The sequence below is a fragment of the Lampris incognitus genome, chromosome 1 (assembly GCF_029633865.1).
Source record: "Lampris incognitus isolate fLamInc1 chromosome 1, fLamInc1.hap2, whole genome shotgun sequence".
NCBI lineage: Eukaryota > Metazoa > Chordata > Actinopteri > Lampriformes > Lampridae > Lampris > Lampris incognitus.
Genome location: NC_079211.1, coordinates 72,166,255 through 72,193,785, shown reverse-complemented (window position 1 = coordinate 72,193,785; position 27,531 = coordinate 72,166,255). Strand labels below are relative to the sequence as shown.

At 45.1% G+C, this 27,531-nt stretch overlaps 1 protein-coding gene across 1 annotated transcript in view; it reads left to right on the top strand.

The window, feature by feature from the left end:
• Positions 1-18,819, top strand: part of fibcd1a (fibrinogen C domain containing 1a) — a 52,186-nt gene extending 33,367 nt beyond the window's left edge. The window contains exons 6-9 of the mRNA XM_056278077.1: positions 2,241-2,375; positions 5,315-5,411; positions 18,170-18,349; positions 18,542-18,819. Coding sequence (XP_056134052.1) covers positions 2,241-2,375; positions 5,315-5,411; positions 18,170-18,349; positions 18,542-18,819 — 690 coding nt within the window. The remainder of the gene's footprint in view (positions 1-2,240; positions 2,376-5,314; positions 5,412-18,169; positions 18,350-18,541) is intronic.
• The last annotated feature ends 8,712 nt before the right edge of the window (positions 18,820-27,531 follow it).

Sequence of the window (27,531 nt, the reverse complement as noted above, 5' to 3'; positions counted from 1 at the left end):
GTTTGATGTATGGGGGATTGTGTTACAGTGTTGTGGTGAAAGGTGTGTCTCATGTATGGGGGATTTTGTTACAGTGTTGTGGTGAAAGGGGGGAAACAACATTTATTTTCAGGGCAGGTTACACAAGAGTGAGTATGACAGGGTGGACACTTCTTGACTTGATAACAGGAGAAGCAGAAATGTCCATGTCCCTCAGCAGAAGGAGAAAGACAAACGGAAGGGCAGGACAGAAATGTCCATGTCCCTCAGCAGAAGGAGAAAGACAAACGGAAGGGCAGGACAGAAATGTCCATGTCCCTCAGCAGAAGGAGTAAAACAGAAGGAAGGGCAGGACAGAAATGTCCATGTCCCTCAGCAGGAGTAAAACAGAAGGAAGGGCAGGACAGAAATGTTTGTGTCTGTCAGCAGAAGGAGTAAGAAAAGGAAGTGCAGGACAGAAATATCCATGTCTCTCAGCAGAAGGAAGGGCAGGACAGAAATGTCCGTGTCCCTCAGCAGAAGGAGAAAGACAGAAGGAAGGGCAGGACAGAAATGTCCATGTCCCTCAGCAGAAGGAGTAAGAAAAGGAAGTGCAAGACAGAAATGTCCATGTCCCTCAGCAGGGGAAAGACAGAAGGAAGGGCAGGACAGGATGGGATTTTTGTTAGTTTCTGTGTTGAGGTCCAGAGTCTGGGGTGATCTCAGGTTTTATGAAGCAGTGAGGAATCTGGATGCCTTCATTCAGAAGTGGTGGTGTCATGATGTGGTCTGGTCTGTGGTGGACCTTTATCTTTACTAGTGTCTAGTAAAGATAAAGGTCCAGCTGGTTGTCGGCCCTGTGGGTAGGAGGAGAGGGTGAGAGGTGAAGGTCAAAGGAGGAGAGGAAAGAGAGAAGAGGATCTAGCTTGTCAGTGTGGATGTTGAAGTAACCGAGAAGGATAAGTGCAGGATCATCAACAGGGAAGTGTGAGACAAGTGTGTCAAGCTCCTCCAGAAACTCACCAAGGGAGCCTGGTGGGCGGTACACAACCACAATGGTGAGTTTGACTGGATAAGAGACAGTAACAGCATGAAATTCAAAAGAGGGCGGAGAGAATTGTGGAATGGAAACAAGAGAGCATTTCCATTTCGGGGAGATTAGCAGGCCAGTACCACCACCCCGCCTCCCAGCTCTGGGAGTGTGAGAAAAAGAGTACACATCAGACAGAGCTGCTGGTGTGGTAGTGTTTTCTGGCATGATCCAGGTCTCAGTTAGAGCAAGAAAGTTGAGGGAGAGCAAGGATGCGTAGCCTGAGATAAACTCAGCTTTCGGCACCGCAGACTGGCAATTCCAGAGCCCTCCCATCACCACTTGCTCAACGTGAGTGGAGAGAGTGGGATAGATGAGATTGGTAGGGTCACAGCACCTAGGAGTGACCCAACGTCTATGCCAGCCCCGGGAAGAGGAAAGGACAGGAATGCGAAGGAAACACGTGGTCTATACTAGGTACACAAAATACAGATGACTGACCGGATCTAAAAAGAGCAGTCCTTGCTTGACGAAGTCTTGGCTTGAAAAAGTCACGCTTGCCCTTTTCACTCTAGCATTCATTCAACCTAGGCTTGTTTGCCTGACGCTTGTTTGCCCGATGCTTCCAAGTAGCAGCAGTGATTTAAAGAACACTGATTGCTAATTGTCTGCCAGGAGTGCAGGCCACACCCTGGCCACTTAACAACCAATTGGCCAAAGAGGTACACTGAAAATAGGCCTATTGCTCAGAAACTGGTCACTTATGTAAAACTCTATCAAACCTCACACAATACTATTAAAACTGCAAACAGCAAGTTACTAAGGAATATATTTATAAGCTAAAAGGATAACTGAATCAAAACAGCTGGGCAACCAGAAATATTTAAGGGACACTAGGTTAAAAACAGCTACAGCTAGAATAAGTAAATAAGACAAGTAAGTAAATAGAATAAGACCCCACTAGGAACCAGCAGCAGCAGATGTATAGAGAAAAGGACTCATACTCAAGCAGCTGGAATAAGACTAGTAGCAACCTGTTAAGCAAGAAAGATGGTACTTACTCTATTCTAGATGAACCAGCAATTCAGAATCACTCCAGAAGTTAAACACAACACTTGTCTGTATGTTTATGTTTGTGTGTGTTTGTGTGTTTCTGTCAGGGTTCAGACTCAGACCCTGTGCTGAGGTGCAGAGTGTGTATTAAGGTGTGTGTATGTTTATGTTTGTGTGTGTTTGTGTGTCTCTGTCAGAGTTCAGACCCAGAGACTGTGCTGAGGTGCAGAGTGGCGGAGCCACAGAAGATGGGCTGTACTCTGTGTTTCCTACTCACGACCCCGACGGCTTCATGGTCTACTGTGATATGAACACCGATGGTGGGGGCTGGACGGTACGTGCGCACACACACACACACACACTAATACACACACACACATGAATACACACACACACAAATACGCCAGCAAACACACACCGCACAGTTGTGTTGCTGTTCTGGTGGCGGCAGGGAAGGAAGCATGCAGGAGGTTGTGTGAGTGTGTTGATTCATTCAGGAGCCGGTCTGGGTTCAGGTCCAACTCAGGTTTGTGGTATTGATGTGCGTGTGTCAGACAGAGTGTTTGAGTAGTTTAACTGAAACTGGTTCATCCGTTCATCAATCTCACCGGCACAAGATGGAAATATTTCCAGTGTGTTTTGTCATATACATGTATATTTATGTCGTGTGACAGTGTGGTGGGAATACTTCTGTTTGGCTTCATGACTGCCACGGTTTCCAGGAGTGGCGTCATCTCCTCTGGGGCCCCGAGGCCCATCGTCTCCGCCAATCACACGCAGAACATCTACACTCACCGGCCACTTTATTAGGCACATCCTTCCAACTGCTCGTTAACGCAAATTTCTAATCAGCCAATCACATGGCAGCAACTCAATGCATTTAGGCATGTAGACATGGTCAAGACGATCTGCTGCAGTTCAAACCGAGCATCAGAATGGGGAAGAAAGGGGATTTAAGTGACTTTGAACGTGGCATGGTTGTTGGTGCCAGACGGGCTGGTCTGAGTATTTCAGAAACTGCTGATCTACTGGGATTTTCACGCACAACCATCTCTAGGGTTTACAGAGAATGGTCCGAAAAAGAGAAAATATCCAGTGAGCGGCAGTTCTGTGGGCGAAAATGCCTTGTTGATGCCAGAGGTCAGAGGAGAATGGCCAGACTGGTTCGAGCTGATAGAAAGGCAACAGTAACTCAAATAACCACTCATTACAACCGAGGTATGCAGAAGAGCATCTCTGAACGCACAACACGTCGAACCTTGAGGCAGATGGGCTACAGCAGCAGAAGACCACACCGGGTGCCACTCCTGTCAGCTAAGAACAGGAAACTGAGGCTACAATTCGCACAGGCTCACCAAAATTGGACAATAGAAGATTGGAAAAACTTTGCCTGGTCTGATGAGTCTCGATTTCTGCTGCGACATTCGGATGGTAGGGTCAGAATTTGGCGTCAACAACATGAAAGCATGGATCCATCCTGCCATGTATCAACGGTTCAGGCTGGTGGTGGTGTTGTAATGGTGTCGGGGATATTTTCTTGGCACACTTTGGGCCCCTTAGTACCAATTGAGCATCGTGTCAACGCCACAGCCTACCTGAGTATTGTTGCTGACCATGTCCATCCCTTTATGACCACAGTGTTCCCATCTTCTGATGGCTACTTCCAGCAAGATAACGCGCCATGTCATAAAGCTCGAATCATCTCAGACTGGTTTCTTGAACATGACAATGAGTTCACTGTACTCAAATGGCCTCCACAGTCACCAGATCTCAATCCAATAGAGCACCTTTGGGATGTGGCGGACTGGGAGATTCGCATCATGGATGTGCAGCCGACAAATCTGCAGCAACTGTGTGATGCTATCATGTCAATATGGACCAAACTCTCTGAGGAATGTTTCCAGTACCTTGTTGAATCTATGCCACGAAGGATTAAGGCAGTTCTGAAGGCAAAAGGGGGTCCAACCCGGTACTAGCAAGGTGTACCTAATAAAGTGGCCAGTGAGTGTACTAAGACTTCATAAAAATGTTTAAAACATGCTTTGATAGTGAAATCATGCCTCATGTTTCATGTTGAGTGTGACACACTTTACACAAATGCAGTTTACACAAATACAGTTTACACGAATACAGTTTACACGAATACAGTTTACATGTATACAGTTTACACGAATGGGCTTACACAAATACAGTTTACATGAAAACGGTTTACACAAATACAGTTTACATGAATACAGTCTACACAAATACAGTTTACATGAATACAGTTTACACAAATACAGTTTACATGAATACAGTTTACACAAATAAAGTTTACATGAATACAGTTTACATGAAAACAGTTCATACGAATAGTTTACACAAATACAGTTTACATGAATACAGTTCATACAAATACAGTTTACACAAATACAGTTTACATGAATACAGTTCATACAAAGTTTACACAAATACAGTTTACATGAATACAGTTCATACGAATACAGTTTACACAAATACAGTTTACATGAAAACAGTTTACATGAATACAGTTCATACAAATACAGTTTACACAAATACAGTTTACATGAATACAGTTTACACAAATACAGTTTACATGAATATAGTTTACATGAAAACGGTTCATACAAATACAGTTTACATGAATACGGTTTACATGCAAACAGTTCATACAAATAGTTTACACAAATATAGTTTACACAAATACAGTTTACATGAATACAGTTTAGACAAATACAGTTTACACGAATACAGTTTACATGAATAGTTTACATGAAAACAGTTCATACGAATAGTTTACATGAATACAATTTACATGAATAGTTTACACAATACAGTTTAAATGAATACAGCTTATATGTATAGTTTACACAAATACAGTTTACATGAATACAGTTTACGTGAAAACAGTTCATACGAATAGTCTACATGAATACAATTTACTCAAATGCAGTTTACATGAATACAGTTTACAAAAATACAGATTACATGAATACAGTTAATACGAATACAGTTTACACAAATACAGTTTACATGTAAACAATTCAATTCAAACGAATACAGTTACTAATGTTACTAGCTACTGTTACTAAGTACTATTACTAACTAATGTTACTAATGCTACTAGCAACTGTTACTAACTAATGTTAGCTTATTTAGTTTCTAATCTCTGTGTTGCCAGAGAACCCAGCAACAAGCCAGCTTTTCATTGGTTTACCAATCTGTGTGTGTATGTGTGTGTGTGTGTGTGTGTGTGTGTGTGTGTGTGTGCAGGTTATCCAACGCAGGGAGGATGGTTCTGTGAACTTTTACCGTGGCTGGGCTGGATACCGTGATGGCTTCGGTGCAATTACAGGAGAGCATTGGCTAGGTCTGACACACACACACACACACACACACACACACACACACACACACACACACACACACACACACACACACACACACACACACACACAACTTGCTAGGGGACATCATCAACTGATTTGAATTCTAATCATGCAAGATAATGCCGCTGATGGCAGCCTCGGTGTGTTGGTGTGCATATTTTTGTATAGTACACATTGCCATTGTACCTCTAGTTAATGGTCACACCCATATTTGCATATGAAACTGGTGGTTGGTTTGGGTCGTTATGCCACTGTGTTATTTATAAGGGTGGTATACCTGCAGTCAGGTGAGACTGAACAGGTTGCTTATGAAACGTATTTCCCAATAAATGTTGTGTCCAGATGAACTTATTCAACCTTGTTTGGTTGTTTTGTATTGGGTCTTCTGTAAACTCAGTGTTTTGCTACAATACCCGGAACCCTTTCACCACAGAAGAGCTTATGAAAATTAGGGAAACTACTTCTGCAGGTGGATTTCCCAACTTTCTCATCCCATCTGTGCAATTATTGGACACTTTGGTAAAGGGTGTACTCACTTTTGTTCATACAGGGAAACTCTGGAGCACAGGGAAACGTGTTGGCATGCTCTTGCGTCTCCGCAGACGCTGACTACGCCCTCCATTGCTGGGAATATTTCTCTCTAATGTGCAATAACAAACCTCATCTACTAGTGGGGAAGAATAGAGACTTTTCTTCATCTTGCGTTTTGTGCTTCACGAAAACTTGGCTGTGTGGATCAATACCAGACTCTGCACTGCACTTCCAGCTGTTCCAAGTGGATCGGAGAGCTCTCCAGCAACACAAATTGGAAGTATTAGTTTTGATATTAACAATGGCTGGTGTACCGATGTGACAGTGATTCTGCTGCACTGTTCTCCTGTTCTGGAAACTTTTTTCATCAACTGTAAACCCTTCTACTGCCTCCGTGAGTTCGCTTTATTTATTCCAGCCGGTGTTCATATTCCACCGCAGGCCGATGTGCAGGAGGTACAGCGCATACTCGCTGACCAGATACTGTGTGTGGAGCAGAAAAACCCAAATTATTTTGTTATTGTCCTCGGTGACTTTAACAAAGGGAATCTTAGCCATGAACTACCTAAATACTGTCAGCTGATTAAATGCCCAACCAGGACGAAGAACACTTTAGATTACTGGTGCACTACAATCAGCAGTGCCTATCTCGCAGTCCCCCGCACCGCACTGGGACACTCTGACCACGTCATGATCCACCTGATTCCTGCATACAGGTAGAAATTAAAACTCTCTAAACCAATTGTGAGGAGGACATCTAAGAAGTGGACCAGTAACCACCCCTGGACATCAGCCATGGTACAGACAGACCTCAACACAGAACAGCACTTATTGCCAGCAAGCTGAAGCACTATTGTGTGGATGTGGCGGCACTCAGCAAGATCAGGCTCCTTGAGGAGGGCTCGCTCAATGAAATGGGAGAGGGCGAAACATTCTTTTGGAAAGGATACCCCAAGGAGGTCAACTCATTCATAGAGTTGGTTTTGCAGTTAAGAACATACTCTTACCCAAACTCGAAGAAACACCAGTGGGCATTAGGGAACAGCTGATGACTCTCTGAATACCCCTCGCAAAATGCCGATACATTACCTTGATAAGTACACCTTACGCACCAACTTTACCATCCTATGATGAAGAGAAAGATCGCTTCTACCAGGCACTCGATGGTATGCTCAACAGCATCCCAAGGAGCGACAAAGTCAAAAACATGCAAAACTGGAATGGAGTGATTGGTGACCACGGCATTGGAAAAGTCAACTCCAATGGCATAAGACTTCTAAGTCTGTGCTTGGAACATGACCTCACCATCACAAACACCATTTTCCAACAAAAGAATAAAAGGTATCCTGGATGCATCGCAGATCCAACCACTGGCACCTGATTGATTATGCTAGCGTGAGGTGGGCTGATCTTAAAAATGTGCTCCTTACAAGACCCATGCGAGGAACAGACTGCTGGACAGACCACCACATGATCCTGACAAAAGTCAAGAGTGCATGTCTGACCTTTGAGACACCAATGTGGCCCAAAGAAGTTACCACTCCACTGTGCCAGACTCTCCAAAAGTGACACTCGAAGCACCTTCCATCATTCTGTAGCCGACAAGATAGAAGACGTTGAACAGCTGATCAACTCAAGAGTCTGGGATGGATGGGAAGTGGACCTCTCTGAGCACCACCCTCTTTGACAATGCAGCCCAATCCATTAGCTTCAAAACCAAAACAAAAAAACAAAAAAAAACATTAGGACTGGTTTGATGCCAATGCCAGAAAGATCTTCACCTTACTGGACAACATGCATAAGGCACACAGAGCCGCCCTCAGCAACCCACTATCCCAACCTCTCTAGAAATAATGGTGAGACCTCCGCTATGAGGCCCAAGCAACTCTGCGGAATCTGCAAAATGAGTGGTGGATTTTGAAAGGCAATGAAATCCAGGCTCATGCAGACATGAATGAACGACTTGCATAGCTTTGATGATGCAGTTAAGGCCATCTATGGCCCCAGAAATTGCTCCCTGGCATCCGTTAGATCTGCTGATGGAACAACTCTTATCAAGGACCAGGCCCTGTTAGTGGAGTGGTGGGCTGAGCATTTTAACGCCTTGCTTAACCAGCCCACCCCAGTGGACTCAACTGTACTGGCAGAGCTCCCTGAACAGCCTACCTTGCAAGACCTAGACCTCCCACCAACTTTCAAAGAAATCCTGCATGCAGTCAAGACCCTTAAAAACAACAAACCCCCTGGACCTGATAACATTCCAGCTGAAATCCTTAAAGAAGGAGGCTACCTCTGTATGAGGACACTGTATATATCCTTGAGGTGTGGAGTCGCGAGTGTGTCCCCCGACAGTGGAAAGACACCAACATTGTGACCATTTATAAAAACAAAGGAGACAAATCCATCTGCTCCAACAGTAGGGGTATTTCACTACTGGCCATTGCCGTAAAGGTCCTAGCCAAGATCATGCTCCACAGACTAACACTAACAATAGCTGAATGGGTCATACCAGAGTCACAGTGCGGCTTCCGAAAGGATAGAGGGACCGTTGACATGATCTTTGTCACATGCCAGCTCCAGGAGAAATGCTGGGAAATGCACAATGATTTATTCATAGCATTCATAGACCTCTCAAAGGCATTTGATACAGTTAACCGGGCCCTGCTGTGGCAAGCCCTGAATAAATGTGGATGTCCACCCAAGTTTCTCACCATCCCTGGACAGTTTCACTCATGAATGATGGCCCAAATGGTAGTGGGGAACCACAGTTCTGAGCCCTTTGCTGTACAAACTTGAGTCAGACAAGGCTGTGCGCTAGCTCCAGTCCGGTTCAATATCTTCTCAGTCTGTGTTACAACACTGTTACGAAGGAGGATGGAGAAGCAGGCTGGAGTTGCCATTGTAACCTAGTCAACATCAGGAGGTTTCAGGCAACCACCAAGTTGACCTCTGAGAACATCATTGAGCTACAGTATGCCGACGATTGTGCCCTGGTTGCTCACACACCAGAGGCCCTACAAAACACTCTGTCAGCAGTTGTAACTGCATACAGGAGAATGGGACTGATCATCAACTCCCAAAAGACAGAGGTAATCTGTCAGATGAGTGCCGGCCTCCCAAGCCACCCAACAACCTTCACAGCAGAAGGGCAACAACTGGCCACTGTTCTGCCTTCAAATATCTGAGAAGCATACTATCTGACACCTGCACAATGGATGATGAGATCCAGCACCGCCTCAAACAATCCTCAACATCTTTTGGTCGTCTAGGGAGAAAGGTTTTCCAGAACAGCAACCTCAGTCTCCACACCACAGTGCTTGTTTACAGAGCAGTGTGCATCTCCACACTGCTATATGGATGTGAGGCATGGACCATCTACAGCCACCATCTCAGAAACCTGGAGACCTTCCATGTGAGATGTCTCCAGAGGATCCTCGGCATTACTTGGTAAGACAGCGTGCCACACACAGAGGTGTTGGAATGGGCAGGCAGTTGCAGCGTGGAGTCTACCCTAAACCACCATCAACTCAGGTGGCTTGGGCATGTAATTCACATGCCCAGCCAACGACTCCCACGTAAAGTCCTCTACGGCCAACTACACCTTGGTCAACGCACTGCTGGTGGGCAGAAGAAGCGGTTCAAAGACCAAATGAAGACCACACTGAAAAGATGCCAGATCAACCCCTCTTCTTTGGAGGAACTTGCCTCCTGCCGCACCATCTCACGTCTCACAGAGAGGGAAGTATATGGAAAACCAGCGCACACAACACCATGTAGCAAAGCGTGCGAAGAGGCATGCTCGCAAAGCTACCCCTGCCCCCCCGCACCACTTTTACATGCCCAGTCTGCAAAAAAGCTACTCCTGCTCCCCCCAGCACCACTTTCTTTTACATGCCTGGTCTGCAACCACAACTGTGCTTCCAGGATCGGACTACTCAGCCACCAAAGGACTCACACATAGGAGAAGATGGTCATCATCATCGAGCAGAGTGGTTTCAATTTTGGTTCCGTTGTAAACCATACTAATTCAGGTCCTTTGGTGAGTTTGATCCATCATACCAATGACAGTCACTCTGCCATACTAATTCCTGTAATAAACCATAGACACAGGCCCTGTAATTTCCCTGTAACATACAGGGAGCTAAACAATCTGTTGCTTGTTTGGACTTCAGTTATCAGTCCCCCACAAAGCCATGCACCTCAGACAATAAAAATGGCTTTATTAGACGTCAGGTCGCAAACTAATAAGTCATTTTTAGTTATTGATCTTATAAGTACCTATAACCTGGTCTTCACCCTACTGACCGAGACCTGGCTGGACAGAAATGGCGCAGTAGTGCTTATTGAGACTGCACCTCCTGGCTTCAAATTCATCCACACCACCTGATCTGATAAGAAAGGCGGTGGAATAGTTGCTGTCTTCTCTGATTCCTATAGCTGCAAGGAAATCCCCCTTGGGAAATTAACGTCTTCTGAACACCTTGCTCTTACTACACATTGTACTGCTATGGTTTTAATAATTACTGTCTATCGGCCACCAAAATCTAAACATGGCTTTCTTGAGGAATTTTCGGAGCTACTGTCTATGGTTTCCACTGATTATGATTATTTCATCATCCTGGGTGATTTTAATGTTCATGTTGACAATCAAACAGACCCCGATGCTAGAAACCTAATTAGCTTACTGAATGCATTTGCTCTCACTCAGCATGTTTCCGGACCCACCCACAATAAGGGGCATACTCTAGACTTAGTCATATCAAAAGGACTTAATATTATGGTACCCTGTGTCATGGATGTTGCTATCTCTGATCACTGTTGTATATTTGTTGAAGTGTCTGCTCTTCCTGTACAACAGAAGAGCATTCGAATGATCAAAAAAACACTTCATTGATAATAACACAATTAAAACCTTCCAGAAAACCGTAAATGAGTTGTCACCATTCATGTCATCACAAACTGAGGATCTTGTGAGCAACTTCAACTCAAAAATACCAAATATCTTTGACAACATTGCACCTGTTAAAACTAAAAACATAGAAAAACAAAAAGCCCCCTGGAGAAATGGAGTGGTTGTTAGGCAGCTTAAGAGAGTGTCGCCAGGCAGAAGGACAGTGGAGAAAGACTAAACTTCAGGTTCACCATGACATTTACAAGGACAGACTGAACAAGTACTGCAAAGAAATTAAACAGGCCAGACAGTCTTTTTTCTCTAAAATCATTAGTGAAAATATTAACAATGGTAAAGTGATTTTCTCTGCTATTGACCGACTTATTAATCCACCATCTCCAAACCCATCAGAGATGCTGTCCCCTGAAAAATGTGAGCAATTTGCTACATTCTTCAATAACACAATTATTGCCATTAGACAGAACATTAGTACCTCAAGATCCAGTAATGAACCTGCCCTCCAGTTCTCCAGAAATATCACTGGCGCCATGTCTCACTTTGACCCTCTAGACCTTAAAAGTCTAGACAATAATGTTAGGTGGCTCAGGTCGTCCACCTGCTGCTTGGATCATCTCCCTACCACATTTTTTAAAAATGTTTTTAATTGCTTAGTACATGACGTTTTGGAAATTATTAACTACTCTCTTCAGACAGGTATATTTCCTGCAGCACTCAAGACAGCTGTCGTTAAACCACTTCTGAAGAAGAGTAATCTTGATGCGACTGCCTATTGCCAACTACAGGCCCATCTCCAACTTACCATTCCTCAGCAAAATCCTTGAAAAAACATTTTATTCTCAGCTTAATAACTATTTAATATCTAACAGCCTTCTAGACATTTGTCAATCAGGTTTTTGATCTCACCATAGCACAGAATCAGCACTTATCAAAGTTGTGAACGATCTGCCTATGAACACGGATTCTAAACAATTGTCTGTTCTTGTGCTCCTGGATCTCAGTGCTGTTTCCGACACTGTTGATCATGATATTTTGCTAGAGAGATTAGAAAAATGGGTCGCCTTTCTGGCCCGGTTCTCAACTGGTTTAGAACATACCTTCAGGACAGGCAGTTCTTTGTGTCTATTGGAGACTTTTCCTCGGACAAAGTGGGTATACTGTGTGGGCTACCCCAAGGTTCGATTCTTGGACCACTGCTATTCAATCTCTATATGCTCCCACTTGCATGTTATACAGAAACACAAAATAAATTACCATAATTATGCAGATGATTCACAACTGTACATATCCCTATCTTCTGATGACCTAGCACCCACACGTTCCCCAATTCAGTGTATTGATGAAATTACTTTATGGATCTCAGAGAACTTTTTACAGCTGAACAAAGACAAGACAGAAATACTTATTTCTGGTGCAAAGACTCAGAGACAGAGAACTGCAGCTCATCTCAGCTCTCTGTCTCTGGAGTGCAAATGTCAAGCTAGAAATCATGGTGTAATCATAGACAGTGATCTAAATTTTAAGAGCCACATCCATCATCTCACAAGATCAGCCTTCTACCATCTTAAAAACCTTTCAAAACTAAGGGGCTTTCTATCATGAGCTTTCTATCATGAGAAATGAATCCCTGCATTTATAACAAGTAGACTAGACTACTGCAATGGACTATACACCGGCCTCCCAAAATCAGCTGTGCACCAACTACAATTAATTCAAAATGCGGCAGCACGTGTTCTCACCAGAACTAAAAAGTATGAGCACATTACACCTGTTCTTAGATCTCTGCATTGGCTCCCCGTTAAAACTAGGATTGATGTTAAAAGTATTTTACTTGTATACAAAGCGCTAAATGGCCTTGCACCACGCTATGTAAAAGACGTGCTATTTCCTTATAAACCAGCAAGAACTCTCAGGTCCAGTGGCAGTGGTCTTTTAACCATCCCTCGTGCAGGTCTAGAGCAGGGGAAACTGCATCTTCTATTTACGCCCCAAGTAGATGGAACGCCCTGCCTGAGGACCTGAGAGAGGCCTCCACACTGGACACCCTGCCTGAGGACCTGAGAGAGGCCTCCACACTGGACACCCTGCCTGAGGACCTGAGAGAGGCCTCCACACTGGACACCCTGCCTGAGGACCTGAGAGAGGCCTCCACACTGGACACCCTGCCTGAGGACCTGAGAGAGGCCTCCACACTGGACGCCCTGCCTGAGGACCTGAGAGAGGCCCCCACACTGGACACCCTGCCTGAGGACCTGAGAGAGGCCTCCACACTGGACACCCTGCCTGAGGACCTGAGAGAGGCCTCCACACTGGACACATTTAAAAGCAGGCTCAAAACCTTACTTTTTAAAACAGCCTACAGCTAAAGTCATAGTGTGTGTGTGTGTGTGTGTGTGTGTGTGTGTGTGTGTGTTTTATATATTTTCCTATTTTTATATATTCTGCTCTGTTGTGACTTCTAATTAATCAGTGTTTATGGCACTTTTATTTATTTATTTCACTAACTCAGTTTTAAACTTGTCTGTACTTTTATAAAACTTGCCTGTACTTTTATTTATTTATTTTTGTGGGGGGGGATTTTATTGATTTCATTGTTTTATTGTGTGAAGCACTTTGTGTTACATTTGTTTGTATGAAAAGTGCTATACAAATAAAATGTGATTGATTGATCGTCGGATACGATGGGCAACCAGCAAGCGTGTGTGTGTGTGTGTGTGTGTGTGTGTGTGTGTGTGTGTGTGTGTGTGTGTGTGTGTGTGTGTGTGTGTGTGAGTGTGTGTGTGTGTGTGAGTGTGTGTGTGTGTGTGAGTGTGTGTGAGAGAGATAGAGAGAGCGTGCACGAGAGAGGGAGAGAGAGAGAGAGCGAGCGCGAGAGCGAGAGAGCGCGCACGAGAGGGAGAGAGAGAGCGAGCACGAGAGAGGGAGAGAGAGAGAGAGAGAGCACGAGAGAGGGAGAGAGAGAGAGCACGAGAGAGAGAGCAAGAGAGAGAGAGCAAGAGGGAGAGAGAGGGAGAGAGCACGAGAGAGAGAGCGAGAGAGAGGGAGAGAGGGGAAGAGAGAGAGAGGGAGAGAGGGGGAGAGAGAGAGAGGGGGGGAGAGAGAGTTTATTCATCTTACAGCTCCACACTAGAACACACACACATGCGGTGGTGAGTGAAATATCCCCTCAGCATTTTTCCCATCCTGCTGTCCTTTGTCCAGAGGCAGCCAGGAGCAGTGGACACCCCTTTTCTTCGGTGCCCGGGTACAACGTCCAGGTGGACAGCCACGTCGTGCTGAGGGACAGGATAGCAGAGTGTTTTGCACGTTTCTTTATTGGGGTTCTTTGTGAGGTTGGAGGATAGCTGCTCGTGTGAGTTTGGGGAGAACATCCAAGCTCCACACCGAAAGGTCCCTAGCGGAGAGATAAGCCACCTCAGCACGGGGAGAACATGCAGAGCACAAACAGACAGCCACTGCCCCAGTGCTAACCTCGTCCCAGGCGGGAATTGAACCCAGGACCTTCTTGCTGTGATGCAGCAGCATCGAAGGGCTGCGCCACTGAGCCAGTAGCTCTCCTGTGTTGTGTCTTCCTCTTGGCCAGCGTCTGGTTAGTTTCCCAGTGTACAAGTCACGACAATCTCCTTGCACTTAACAGCTACACTATGTTGCTCTGTTTGTGCCGGGGGATCGGATCCTTGGGCTGGACCAACTTCTGGTGCAGCGTGTTTTGGGGTTTGAAAGCAACTGACATGCGGTGTTTGGAAAATATGCATCTCAACTGTTCTGACACTCCCACCACATACAGAATCACCACTGGTTTACACTTAGGCAGCTGGTCGGCTTCTCCTCTCTTCCATCAGCTGCTGCACTGTTTGGGGTCTTCCTGGCTTTGACAAACCCCCAGTCAGGATCACCACACTTAACCAGGGCCTGTTTAATGTGGGGTTTCTCCCCTTTCCCGGCCGCTGTGTCGGTGGGGACGTTGTCAGCTGGGTGGTCCAGCATCCTGATGACTCCTAGCTTGTGCTCCAGTGGACGTTTCTCCCATTGAACTTTGTGTCCAGATGAATATGGTTCATCTTTCTTGGAGAGCTGAAATTATGTGTATTCTCACATTTTGCACAAACTTGTAGAATCAATGCCAGTTAGAAAGCAAGCTGTAATTACCAAGCTGTAATTACCAAGCTGTAATTACAAGCTGTAATTATAAGCTGTAGTTAGCAAGCTGTCATTACAAGCTGTAATTATAAGCTGTGGTTAGCAAGATGTCATTACAAGCTGTAATTATAAGCTGTGGTTAGCAAGCTGTCGTTACAAACTGTAATTATAAGCTGTAGTTACAAGCTGTCATTACAAACTAATTATAAGCTGTAGTTAGCAAGCTGTAGTTACAAGCTGTCATTACAAGCTGTAATTACAAGCTGTCATTACAAGCTGTAATTACAAGCTGTCGTTACAAGCTGTCATTACAAGCTGTAGTTACAAGCTGTAATTATAAGCTGTAGTTAGCAAGCTGTAGTTACAAGCTGTCATTACAAGCTGTAATTACAAGCTGTCATTACAAGCTGTAATTACAAGCTGTAGTTACAAGCTGTCATTACAAGCTGTAATTATAAGCTGTAGTTACAAGCTGCAGTTACAAGCTGTCATTAGAAGCTGTAATTATAAGCTGTAGTTAGCAAGCTGTCGTTACAAGCTGTAATTATAAGCTGTGGTTACAAGCTGTCATTACAAACTATAATTACAAGCTGTAGTTACAAGCTGTCATTACAAGCTGTAATTACAAGCTGTCGTTACAAGCTGTCATTACAAGCTGTAGTTACAAGCTGTAGTTAGCAACCTGTAGTTACAAGCTGTCATTACAAGCTGTAATTATAAGCTGTAGTTACAAGCTGTAATTACAAGCTGTCATTACAAGCTGTAATTACAAGCTGTAGTTACAAGCTGTAATTACAAGCTGTAGTTACAAGCTGTCATTACAAACTGTAATTATAAGCTGTAGTTAGCAAGCTGTAGTTACAAGCTGTCATTACAAGCTGTCATTACAAGCTGTAATTACAAGCTGTCGTTACAAGCTGTCATTACAAGCTGTAGTTACAAGCTGTAATTATAAGCTGTAGTTAGCAAGCTGTAGTTACAAGCTGTCATTACAAGCTGTAATTACAAGCTGTCATTACAAGCTGTAATTACAAGCTGTAGTTACAAGCTGTCATTACAAGCTGTAATTATAAGCTGTCATTACAAACTATAATTACCAGCTGTCGTTACAAGCTGTCATTACAAGCTGTGGTTACAAGCTGTCATTACAAACTATAATTACCAGCTGTCGTTACAAGCTGTCATTACAAGCTGTAGTTACAAGCTGTCATTACAAGCTGTAATTATAAGCTGTAGTTACAAGCTGCAGTTACAAGCTGTCATTAGAAGCTGTAATTATAAGCTGTAGTTAGCAAGCTGTCGTTACAAGCTGTAATTATAAGCTGTGGTTACAAGCTGTCATTACAAGCTGTAATTACAAGCTGTCGTTACAAGCTGTCATTACAAGCTGTAGTTACAAGCTGTCATTACAAGCTGTCGTTACAAGCTGTCATTACAAGCTGTAATTATAAGCTGTAGTTAGCGACCTGTAGTTACAAGCTGTCATTACAAGCTGTAATTATAAGCTGTAGTTACAAGCTGTAATGACAAGCTGTCATTACAAGCTGTAATTACAAGCTGTAGTTACAAGCTGTCATTACAAGCTGTCATTACAAGCTGTCATTACAAGCTGTAATTATAAGCTGTAGTTAGCAAGCTGTCGTTACAAGCTGTAATTATAAGCTGTGGTTACAAGCTGTCATTACAAACTATAATTACCAGCTGTAGTTACAAGCTGTCATTACAAGCTGTAATTACAAGCTGTCGTTACAAGCTGTCATTACAAGCTGTAGTTACAAGCTGTCATTACAAGCTGTCGTTACAAGCTGTCATTACAAGCTGTAATTATAAGCTGTAGTTAGCGACCTGTAGTTACAAGCTGTCATTACAAGCTGTCATTACAAGCTGTAATTACAAGCTGTAGTTACAAGCTGTCATTACAAGCTGTCATTACAAGCTGTAATTATAAGCTGTAGTTAGCAAGCTGTAGTTACAAGCTGTCATTACAAGCTGTAATTATAAGCTGTAGTTACAAGCTGTAATTACAAGCTGTCATTACAAGCTGTCATTACAAGCTGTCATTACAAGCTGTAGTTACAAGCTGTAGTTACAAGCTGTAATTATAAGCTGTAGTTAGCAAGCTGTAGTTAGCAAGCTGTCATTACAAGCTGTAATTACAAGCTGTAGTTACAAGCTGTCATTAGAAGCTGTGGTTATAAACTGTAGTTACAAGCTGTAATTACAAGCTGTAAGTACAAGCTGTAATTACAAGCTGTAGTTACAAGCTGTCATTACAAGCTGTAATTACAAGCTGTCATTACAAGCTGTAGTTACAAGTTGTCATTACAAGCTGTCGTTACAAGCTGTCATTACAAGCTGTAATTATAAGATGTCATTACAAGCTGTAATTATAAGCTGTAGTTACAAGCTGTCATTACAAGCTGTGATTATAAGCTGTAGTTACAAGCTGTAATTACAAGCTGTAGTTACAAGCTGTCATTACAAGCTGTAATTATAAGCTGTAGTTAGCAAGCTGTAGTTACAAGCTGTCATTACAAGCTGTAATTATAAGCTGTAGTTAGCAAGCTGTAGTTAGCAAGCTGTCATTACAAGCTGTAATTATAAGCTGTCATTACAAGCTGTAGTTACAAGCTGTAGTTACAAGCTGTAATTACAAGCTGTGGTTATAAGCTGTAGTTACAAGCTGTCATTAGAAGCTGTAATTAGGGCAAATGGAGGAAATAGCAATTATTGAGAAATATTCTGTTAATATTGTTAAAAATGTTTTGACTTTTGTGAAACAAAACATGTACATTTAGTCATGTGACAGATGCTGTCATCAAAGTGAGACAGTGATTAGCAACAACACATGTGTGGGATCTGACATTGTACAACAATACACAACAGTTGTATCATAGCAAGACTGCACATGACATGCAGACAGTAAGTCTACGTGCAGCGTAGAGTAGGAGGCGACAGCACGAAGGACCATCAAGTGCAAACGCTGATAAAGGAGTGAGGCAAGCAAGTGCAAGTAGGAAAGGGCTGTAGAGTAGACCCCAGAAAACAGCTTATCATGAGACACCACATGGCAGCCAGCTCCAGGTCCCAGGTAAATATACTTCCCTCTCCCTCTCTCTGTCTCCCCCTCTCTCCTCGGTGTCAATGTCTCTTGATCAGGTCTGCAGAGGATCTATTCCCTGACCAGAACAGGGGGATATGAGCTGCGGATCGACATGGCTGACTTTGAGAACGGCACGGCGTTTGCACATTACGGCAGCTTTGCTGTCGGCGTTAACTCGGTGAACCCTGAGGAGGACGGTTATCCGCTGACGGTGGACGACTACTCTGGAACTGCAGGTATAAATACTTCGATAGTGCTACAACTAATAATCCCGTTACATTTATGATTAGTTTTCTATGGGTAAGGACAGATGTATAGGGGTGTGGGTTGCAGGTACAGGGTTATAGGATGGAGGTATTGGATGGAGGTGTTTCTTTTTTTGGCAAAAAAGTGCTTCTGTAAAAGCTTCCACACTGCTCCGACTCCAGGTGATTCACTCCTGAAGCATTCTGGGATGCAGTTCACCACTAAAGACCGTGACCAGGACCAATCAGAGAACAACTGTGCTGTGTACTATCAGGGTGCCTGGTGGTACCGAAACTGCCACACGTCCAACCTCAATGGCCAGTACCTAAGAGGAAGCCACGCCTCCTACGCTGATGGGGTGGAGTGGTCCAGTTGGACTGGCTGGCAGTACTCGCTCAAGTTCACTGAGATGAAGATACGACCTACCAGCAGGCCAAACCAGAACCTTCACCTGAACTAACTCCAACCTTCACCATTACTCACCCCGATTCTAAGCTTATACTTAATCTGACCCACTTCTCAGGTGGGGCCACTAGGGACAATCCTCACCCCTTTTTGGGCCCAGAGCCACAGTTTAAAAACACAGCTTTATTATTTCATGTCACTGTTAATTCACTGTTTATTCATTATTCTTGTGTCTGTCTGTGTGTCTAAGTGACCGCTCAGAGACTGTTTAAAGTGGACTTTATGACATCACTCACTCTCATTGTGCTATTTCAAAGCCAACATATCACCATTCTGGTCACCACCCTCTCCCTCCTACATGTGTCACAGATGAACACTGGAAGCAGAGTCTGTGCAGTAGAGACAGAGGTGGGGCAGCATGCCTGCTGCCCATGTGACTGCCCTGCCTGCTGTCTCTCGCCTGACCCCAGACACCACACCCCTCTCAACATCACTGAGTAAAACACAGGTATCTGGAAGATGACACCTGGGGGGGGGGGGGTCATGTGAAGGGAACTAGTTGAAATGAGAGAACACACTGGAAGGAAACATTTATTTGACGTGTTGGTGTGTGCTCTTCACCTGCGGGGCTGTGTGTGGGGTTAAACGTTGTACCGGAAATGGCCACTAGAGAGCATCACAGCTAGTTTGGCCTCACTTAAGCACAGATGTTGTCAACTTCTTACACAATTTATGTGTTTTGTCTGCAAAACTTGTCACCCGCATATCTGTCTGTCTGCTCATCTGCCTGTGTTGTGTGAAGAACCACATGTGGTGCTGTGAGGGACTCTCAGCTGTCTGGAGTCTCAGAACACACTTGATCAGTCAGTCAAATCTCACTCCACATGTCAATCATAATGTCACAACTCCTCACATGTCAATCATAATGTCATTAGTCAGTCAAATCCCTCTCCTCACATGTCAATCATAATGTCAATTCCTCACATGTCAATCATAATGTGATTAGTCAGTCAAATCCCTCTCCTCACATGTCAATCATAATGTCACATCTCCTCACATCAATCATAATGTGATTAGTCAGTCAAATCCCACTCCACATGTCAATCATGTCACAACTCCTCACGTGTCAATCATGTCACAACTCCTCACGTCAATCATAATGTCACAACTCCTCACGTGTCAATCATGTCACAACTCCTCACGTCAGTCATACTGTGAACACAGAAAAGCCACATCTACCAGTTGCATTCTGAGCCACGTCCATTTGTGGTCTAAGACCATATGTGGTCTAAGATCATATGTGGTCTAGGATCATATGTGGGCTAAGATGATATGTGGTCTAGGATCATATGTAGTTTAAGGTCATACGTGGTCTAAGATCAGGTCTTTATGTGGTGTGAGTTCAGGTAAGTCTGAGTGGTGAAATCCGGGTGGATGTGGGTTTTGTGTGTCTCCGTGGCACAGAAAACTCCTCATCGCTGTGTGCTGAAGTACCATGGCTTGACCAGAGAAGACAATATGGAAGTCAGTGGTTTAAACTCTATTTGGAGAGATTTCTCTTTTCACACTAAACTCGAGGACCCGTCACCATCAGTCAGAGTTTAAATAAAGTGTTGGAGGAATGTGTGAGCACCAGCACCCGGTGTGATCTGCTGTCGGAACATGGGAGGTGTTCCAGGATGGAGGTCTGTTGCGATCACAACCACTTTACAATGGATGTCTGCTGCACAACAATCATCATTAAACATGAGGCCTACAGTCGGATCCTAACTGTTGCTATTTATATTCATTTATTCACTTATAATTTCTTCCATTTTAGGAAACATTGCTCTGTATTTAAGATTTCAGCTGCTTTATATTCTGTTAGGATGTAGATTACTTGATATATCCTGTTAGGATGTAGATTACTTTTTATATTTTGTGAGCATGTAGGTTACTTTATATATTCTGTTAGGATGTAGATTATTTTATATACCCTGTTAGGATGTAGATTACTTGATATATCCTGTTAGGATGTAGGTTACTTGATATACCCTGTTAGGATGTAGATTACTTTTTATATTTTGTGAGCATGTAGGTTACTTTATATATTCTGTTAGGATGTAGATTACTTTCTATACCCTGTTAGGATGTAGATTACTTGATATATCCTGTTAGGATGTAGATTACTTGATATATCCTGTTAGGATGTAGGTTACTTTATATACCCTGTTAGGATATAGATTACTTTTTATATTTTGTGAGCATGTAGGTTACTTTATATATTCTGTTAGGATGTAGATTACTTTATATATCCTGTTAGGATGTAGATTATATATTCTGTGAGGATGTAGGTTACTTTCAACTCCAAAAGCCCATAACTCATATTCTCTTATGGTTTACTCTGTTCTATCATGTACATAATGTTTACTGCACACGGTCAACATGACATGTTACATTAATGTAGCCGACGCTTTTATCCAAAGCGACTTACAGTAAGAGCTTCATGTACCGTAGGAGATCAGGAGAACTACTAGTCACCAGAGGTCATAAGTGCATCTAAACAAGCATCTAAGAGCAAAACCAGTGCTAAAGTAAAAGCGCAAGAAAGAGTTTTTTTTTTTTTGAATGAGTGAATACAATAAGTGCTAAGAGCAAGTAACAGGGTAGTAGTTCTTGAAGAGGTGAGTTTTCAACCTGCGCCGAAAGATGGGCAGCGACTCCGCTGTCCTGACATCAGTGGGGAGTTCATTCCACCACTGTGGGACCAGGACAGAACAGAGCCATGACCGGGTCGATCGGCAGCAGGGGCCTCTAAGCGACAGGGCAAGCAGGCGTCCTGAGGCAGCAGAGCGAAGTGGTGGGGCGGGGGTGTAGGGCTTGACCATGGCCTGGAGATAGGAAGGAGCTGTTCCTTTCACTGCCCTGTAGGCTAGCACCAGAGTCTTAAACTGGATGCGAGCAGCTACTGGGAGCCAGTGTAGGGGCATGAGAAGGGGAGTTGTGTGGGAGAACTTAGGGTGGTTGAACACCAGACGAGCTGCAGCTTTCTGAACAAGTTCCAGAGGTCTGACAGCCGACGCCGGGGCGCCAGCAAGGAGGGAGTTGCCGTAGTCCAGCCGGGAGATGACCAGTGCCTGGATGAGCACCTGTGACGTCTCGTCAGTGAAGAATGGGCGAATCCTCCTGATATTATGAAGGAGAAATCTGCAGGAGCAAGCAACCGATGCAACATTTGCAGCAAACGACAGTTGGTCGTCCAGGATCACACCCAAGATTCCTCACAGTCCGAGTTGGTGTGACTACTGTGTTGTCCATGGTGATGGCCAGGTCTCGGTGCGGGCAACCTTTCTCCGGGAGGAACATCAGCTCTGTCTTGTCCAGATTGAACTTCAGGTGGTGTGTCGCCATCCACTCCGAGATGTCAGTCAAGCACGCAGCAATGCGTGTCTCTACTTGTGTGTCAGAGGGAGGAAAGGACAAGATCAGCTGGGTGTCATCGGCATAACAATGGTAAGAGAAGTCATGCGAGCGAATAACAGAACCCATGGATGTCGTGCACAGGGAGAAAAGGAGAGGACCAGAACCGAACCCTGTGGAACGCCTGTAGTCAGTCTGCGAGGCTCCGACACAGATCCCCTCCATGTCACCTGGTAGGAGCGACCCATCAGGTAGGATGCAAACATTGAGAGTGCAGAGCCTGTGACACCCAGCCCCTCGAGGGTAGAGAGGAGGATCTGGTGGTTCATTGTGTCGAACGCAGCTGACAGGTCCAGGAGTATGTCACTGCAAGGAGGGCCGTCTCTATCGAGTGACCCACCCTGAACCCAGACTGGTTGGGGTCCAGCAGATTGTTCTGGTGGAGGTACAAAGAAAGTTGGTTAAAGACAACACGTTCAAAAGTTTTGGATAGAAAGGGTAGAAGGGAAACTGGTCTGTAGTTTTTGACGTCAGAGGGATTAAGTGATGGTTTCTTGAGAAGGGGGGTGACTAGCAGTGTTGAAGGCAGATGGAAAGCATCCTGCCTGGAGGGAGGTGTTGAGAGGTGGGTTAGAAAGGGAAGGAGTTCTGGTGCTGTAGACCGAAGAAGAGGGGTGGGGACCAGGTCAAGGGAACATGTGGTGGGGCGACTGGATGTGATGAGGTTGAGGACCTCGTTGGAGGAGAGGGGAGCAAGTTGGGATAGGGTGGGACGTGGAGAGGTGAGGGAGGGTGCGATGGTGCAAGCAGCACTAACCGGGTGGTGAGAAAAGGAGGATCTGATGTCGTTTACCTTCTTGTCAAAGAAGTTAGCGAAGTCATCAGGGAGAAGGGAGGAAGTTGAGGTTGAAGAAGTGTAGAGAAGGTTTCAAAGAGTTTCTTAGGATTAGAGGCAGAGGATAGGATTTCAGAGCGATAGAAGGCAGCCTTAGCAGCAGAAAGGGAGGAAGAGAACGTGGAAAGAACGGATTGGAAGTTGAGAAGGTCCTCTGGGAGTTTGCCTTTTCTCCATTTGCGCTCTGCCACTCTCAGGCTCCGTCTGTCAGCACGTACTGAGTCGGTCAGCCAAGGGGCAGGTGGAGTTGGGCGTGCAGGCCTGGAGGTGAGGGGACAGAGATTGTCCAGAGAAGAGGAGAGGGTAGAGAGAAGAAGATCAGTAGCAGTGTCAGGGGGTAGGAGAGAGAAAGATTCAGGTGTAGGGAGGATAGAGGTAACAGAGGAAGAAAGATCAGTGGCGGAGAGAGAGCAGAGGTGTCTACGGGGGGAAACCATGTGGGGAGGGGCTGAGGGGGGTGAAGAGAGGGAGAGAGAGTAGGACATGAAATAGTGGTCAGAGAGCTGGAGGGGAGTAACAGAGTGATTGGAAATAGGACAGTGTCTAGTAAAGATAAGGTCCAGCTGGTTGTCGGCCCTGTGGGTAGGAAGAGAGGGTGAGAGGTGAAGGTCAAAGGAGGAGAGGAAGGAGAGAAGAGGATCTAGCTTGTCAGTGTGGATGTTGAAGTCACCGAGAAGGATAAGTGCAGAATCATCAACAGGGAAGTGCGAGACAAGTGTGTCAAGCTCCTCCAGAAACTCACCAAGGGAGCCTGGTGGGCGGTACACAACCACAATGGTGAGTTTGGCTGGATAAGAGACAGGAACAGCATGAAATTCAAAAGAGGGCGGAGAAAATTGTGGAATGGAAACAAGAGAGTATTTCCATTTCAGGGAGATTAGCAGGCCAGTACCACCACCCCGCCTCCCAGCTCTGGGAGTGTGAGAAAAAGAGTACACATCAGACAGAGCTGCTGGTGTGGTAGTGTTTTCTGGCATGATCCAGGTCTCAGTTAGAGCAAGAAAGTTGAGGGAGAGCAAGGATGCGTAGCCTGAGATAAACTCAGCTTTCGGCACCGCAGACTGGCAATTCCAGAGCCCTCCCGTCACCACTTGCTCAACGTGAGTGGAGAGAGTGGGATAGATGAGATTGGTAGGGTCACAGCGCCTAGGAGTGACCCAACGTCTATGCCAGCCCCGGGAAGAGGAAAGGACAGGAATGCGAAGGAACCACATAGTCTATACTAGGTATACAAAATACAGATGACTGACTGGATCTAAAAAGAGCAGTCCGAGCTTGACGAAGTCTTGGCTTGAAAAAGTCACGCTTGCCTTTGTTCACTCCAGCCTTCGTTCAGCCTAGACCTGTTTACCCTCGGCTTGTTTGCCTGATGCTTTCAAGTAGCAGCAGTGATTTAAAGAACACTGATTGCTAATTATCTGCCAGGAGTGCAGGCCACACCCTGGCCACTTAACACCCAATTGGCCAAAGAGGTACACTGAAAATAGGCCTATTGCCCAGAAACTTGACACTTATGTAAAACTCTATCAACCCTCACACAAGACTATTAAAACTGCAAACAGCAAGTTACCAAGGAGTATATTTATAAGCTAAAATGTTAACGGAGTCAAAACAGCTAGGGAACAAGAAATATTTAAGGGACACTAGGTGAAAAAAAACTACAGCTAGAAGACAGCTACAGCTAGAATATGATCCCACTAGGAACCAGCAGCAGATGTACAGAGAAAAGGACTAATACTCAAGCAGCTGGAATAACACTAATAGCAAGTTGTTAAGTAAGAAAAATTATACGTACTCTATTCTAGATGAACCAACGATTCAGAATCACTCCAGAAGTTAAGATGCACACTGTTAAAATGCACGTGTTGGCTTTGCATGATTTTTACTGTGTGCAGTAGAAATCACAGTAAAATTATTTTAGAGGAAAAACAAAACAAAACAAAGCTTCTGTTCTGATGTTCATATGACGACATGAGGCTCCCATCTTCTCCTCTGATGTTCATATGAAGACAAGTGGCTCCATCTTCTGTTCTGATGTTCATAAGAAGACACGTGGCTCCATCTTCTGCTCTGATGTTCATATAAAGACATGTGGCTCCATCTTCTGCTCTGATGTTCATATGAAGACACGTGACCCCATCTTCTCCTCTTATGTCCATATGAATACATGTGGCTCCATCTTCTGCTCAGGTGTTCATAAGAAGACACGTGGCTCCATCTTCTGTTCTGATGGTCATATGAAGACATCTGGCTCCATATTCTGCTCTGATGGTGATATAGAGACGTGTGGCTCCATCTTCTGCTCTGATGTTCATATGAACACATGTGGCTCCAGCTTCTGTTCTGATCATATGAAGACACGTGGCTCCATATTCTGCTTTGATGTTCATATGAAGACACGTGGCTCCATCTTCTGTTCTGATGGTCATATGAAGACACGTGACCCCATCTTCTCCTCTGATGTCCATATGAAGACACGTGGCTCCAGCTTCTGTTCTGTTCATATGAAGACATGTCGTTACGGGTTTTGCAGGAGGAACCAGACGACCACACGGGAGGTGGGGGACTCTTAGTAACGTTTAATGAAAATTAACAAGTAAAGGGAAAAAAATAAGGGAGAGAGAAATGCGGGATGTGTATGGTGCTCAGGTAGTTTTGTTTGTGGGGTGTTTGAATATGCTATGTGTAGTGACAGGCGGTAATGTGTCTAGCTATGTGTTAGTGTAAATTATCCTGAGTGTGTGTAATATGTGACTGGGGCGTTGGGTGTTGTGTAAATGTGCGTGTACCAGCCAAAATACCAAGTCCGAAGGCAAAGGGGGAATCAAGGAGTAGTCCAAGTTCAAAGCCAAAGTAGTAGTCCGAGTTCAAAATCAAAAGTGTTAGTCCTAGGAGGTTGGTTGGCAGGCGGGCCGGCTCTGCGCAACAGGTCAGAGGTATGCTATGGGAAGATCTGGCTATGAGTAGAGAGAAGACCAGGTTCTTGTAGGGGTAGAAGGTATTGAAGATGGGGAACGGCTGAGGGAATGAGTGACCGGGGAAAAGCAGAGCCATGCTGCCAGTCTGCCAGCAGATGGCATTAGTGGCGCCGTACCCGTTGGGAGGTGCTGGAGACCTCAGGGTCAGAGTCCGGTGATGGGGAACGTGAACGCGCCCCAGCTCTGGTGGTGAGGAGTGGATAATCAGGCGAAGCCGAGCGCCGTGGAGGTCCAGAGAGAACGGAAGAGGTAGGTTGCGGGGGTTGTGAGGGTGACACCGTAACAGGACCCCTCCCCCATGGGAGCCCCCTGGCGACCGACCAAGTTGGTCAGGGTTAGCCGGGTAGAAGTCCCGGAGGAGACTGGGGTCCAGGATGAGTCGGGAAGACACCCAACTGCAGGGACAGAGGGCATAAGAGGGCTAGATGAGACTGGCTTGAGCCTGGAAACATGGAAAACCGAGTGAACTTTTAAGAGAGGCAGGGAGGAGGAGACGAATATGAGGCTGTCAACAACATAGGGGCCAATGAAGCGTGGTGACAACTTCTTGGAGGTGTCCTGGAGCTGGAGAGGAAGGCTCGCTGTGGACAGCCATACCTTCTGTCCAAGTTGGTAGGCGGGAGCCGAAGTGCGCCGTCGGTTTTCCCCCTGACACGTGCGGTCGTTGAACCTGAGCAGGGCGGCCCATGTGGTCTTCCAGACCCGTTGGCACTGGCGGAGATGGGCTTGTACGGAGGGAACCGCCACTTCGACCTCCTGACTGGCGAACACTAGGGGCTGGTACCCGAGAGAGCACCAGCCCAGCGCCCGGTAGCGGCGCTCGGCATGGTGTTCAGGGCGTATTCAACCCAGGGCAGGTCGTCACTCCAAGAGGAGGGGTGCTTGGCCGCAACACAGCGGAGAGCCGTTTCCATGTTCTGGTTGGCTCCAGCGGCGGCACCAGAGTATTTTTCTTGGTTAAACTACAGTAGGGCTAATCCATACAGTGGTCGGGCTTGAATCAATGTCAAAATTTCACTGTGAATAGATACACAATGGAATAGCACCCACTCCCAAACAGCTATAAATACCACGCATTAGGCTACTATGCAAGACAATTGCACCACCGACTCCCTTTTTCACATGCAATATTAGCCTACATCGAGAGCAACAGTCGTACGGACGGTCACTAGGCTACTACTAAGTTTAGACAGGACAGTATTCATGCTGACTCGTTCACAGGTTGCACGGCAACAGCAAACAAACACACAGCTTTTATTCTGTACGGCGGCAGCATTAAGAATTAGAACAAGAACAAACACATAGCATTTATGCTGCAAGGCGGCAGCATTAAGAAATAGCCTAGAACCAGAACGAAAATGTGTCACGCTGCACCTAGCTAAGTTCTTCACAGACTGCTGCCCAGTCATTTGCCAACCCGAGTGTATATATAATACAAACTCCACAGTAAATTGTACATACGTCAACTGCCTCCATCACCCCTCCATGCTACCTT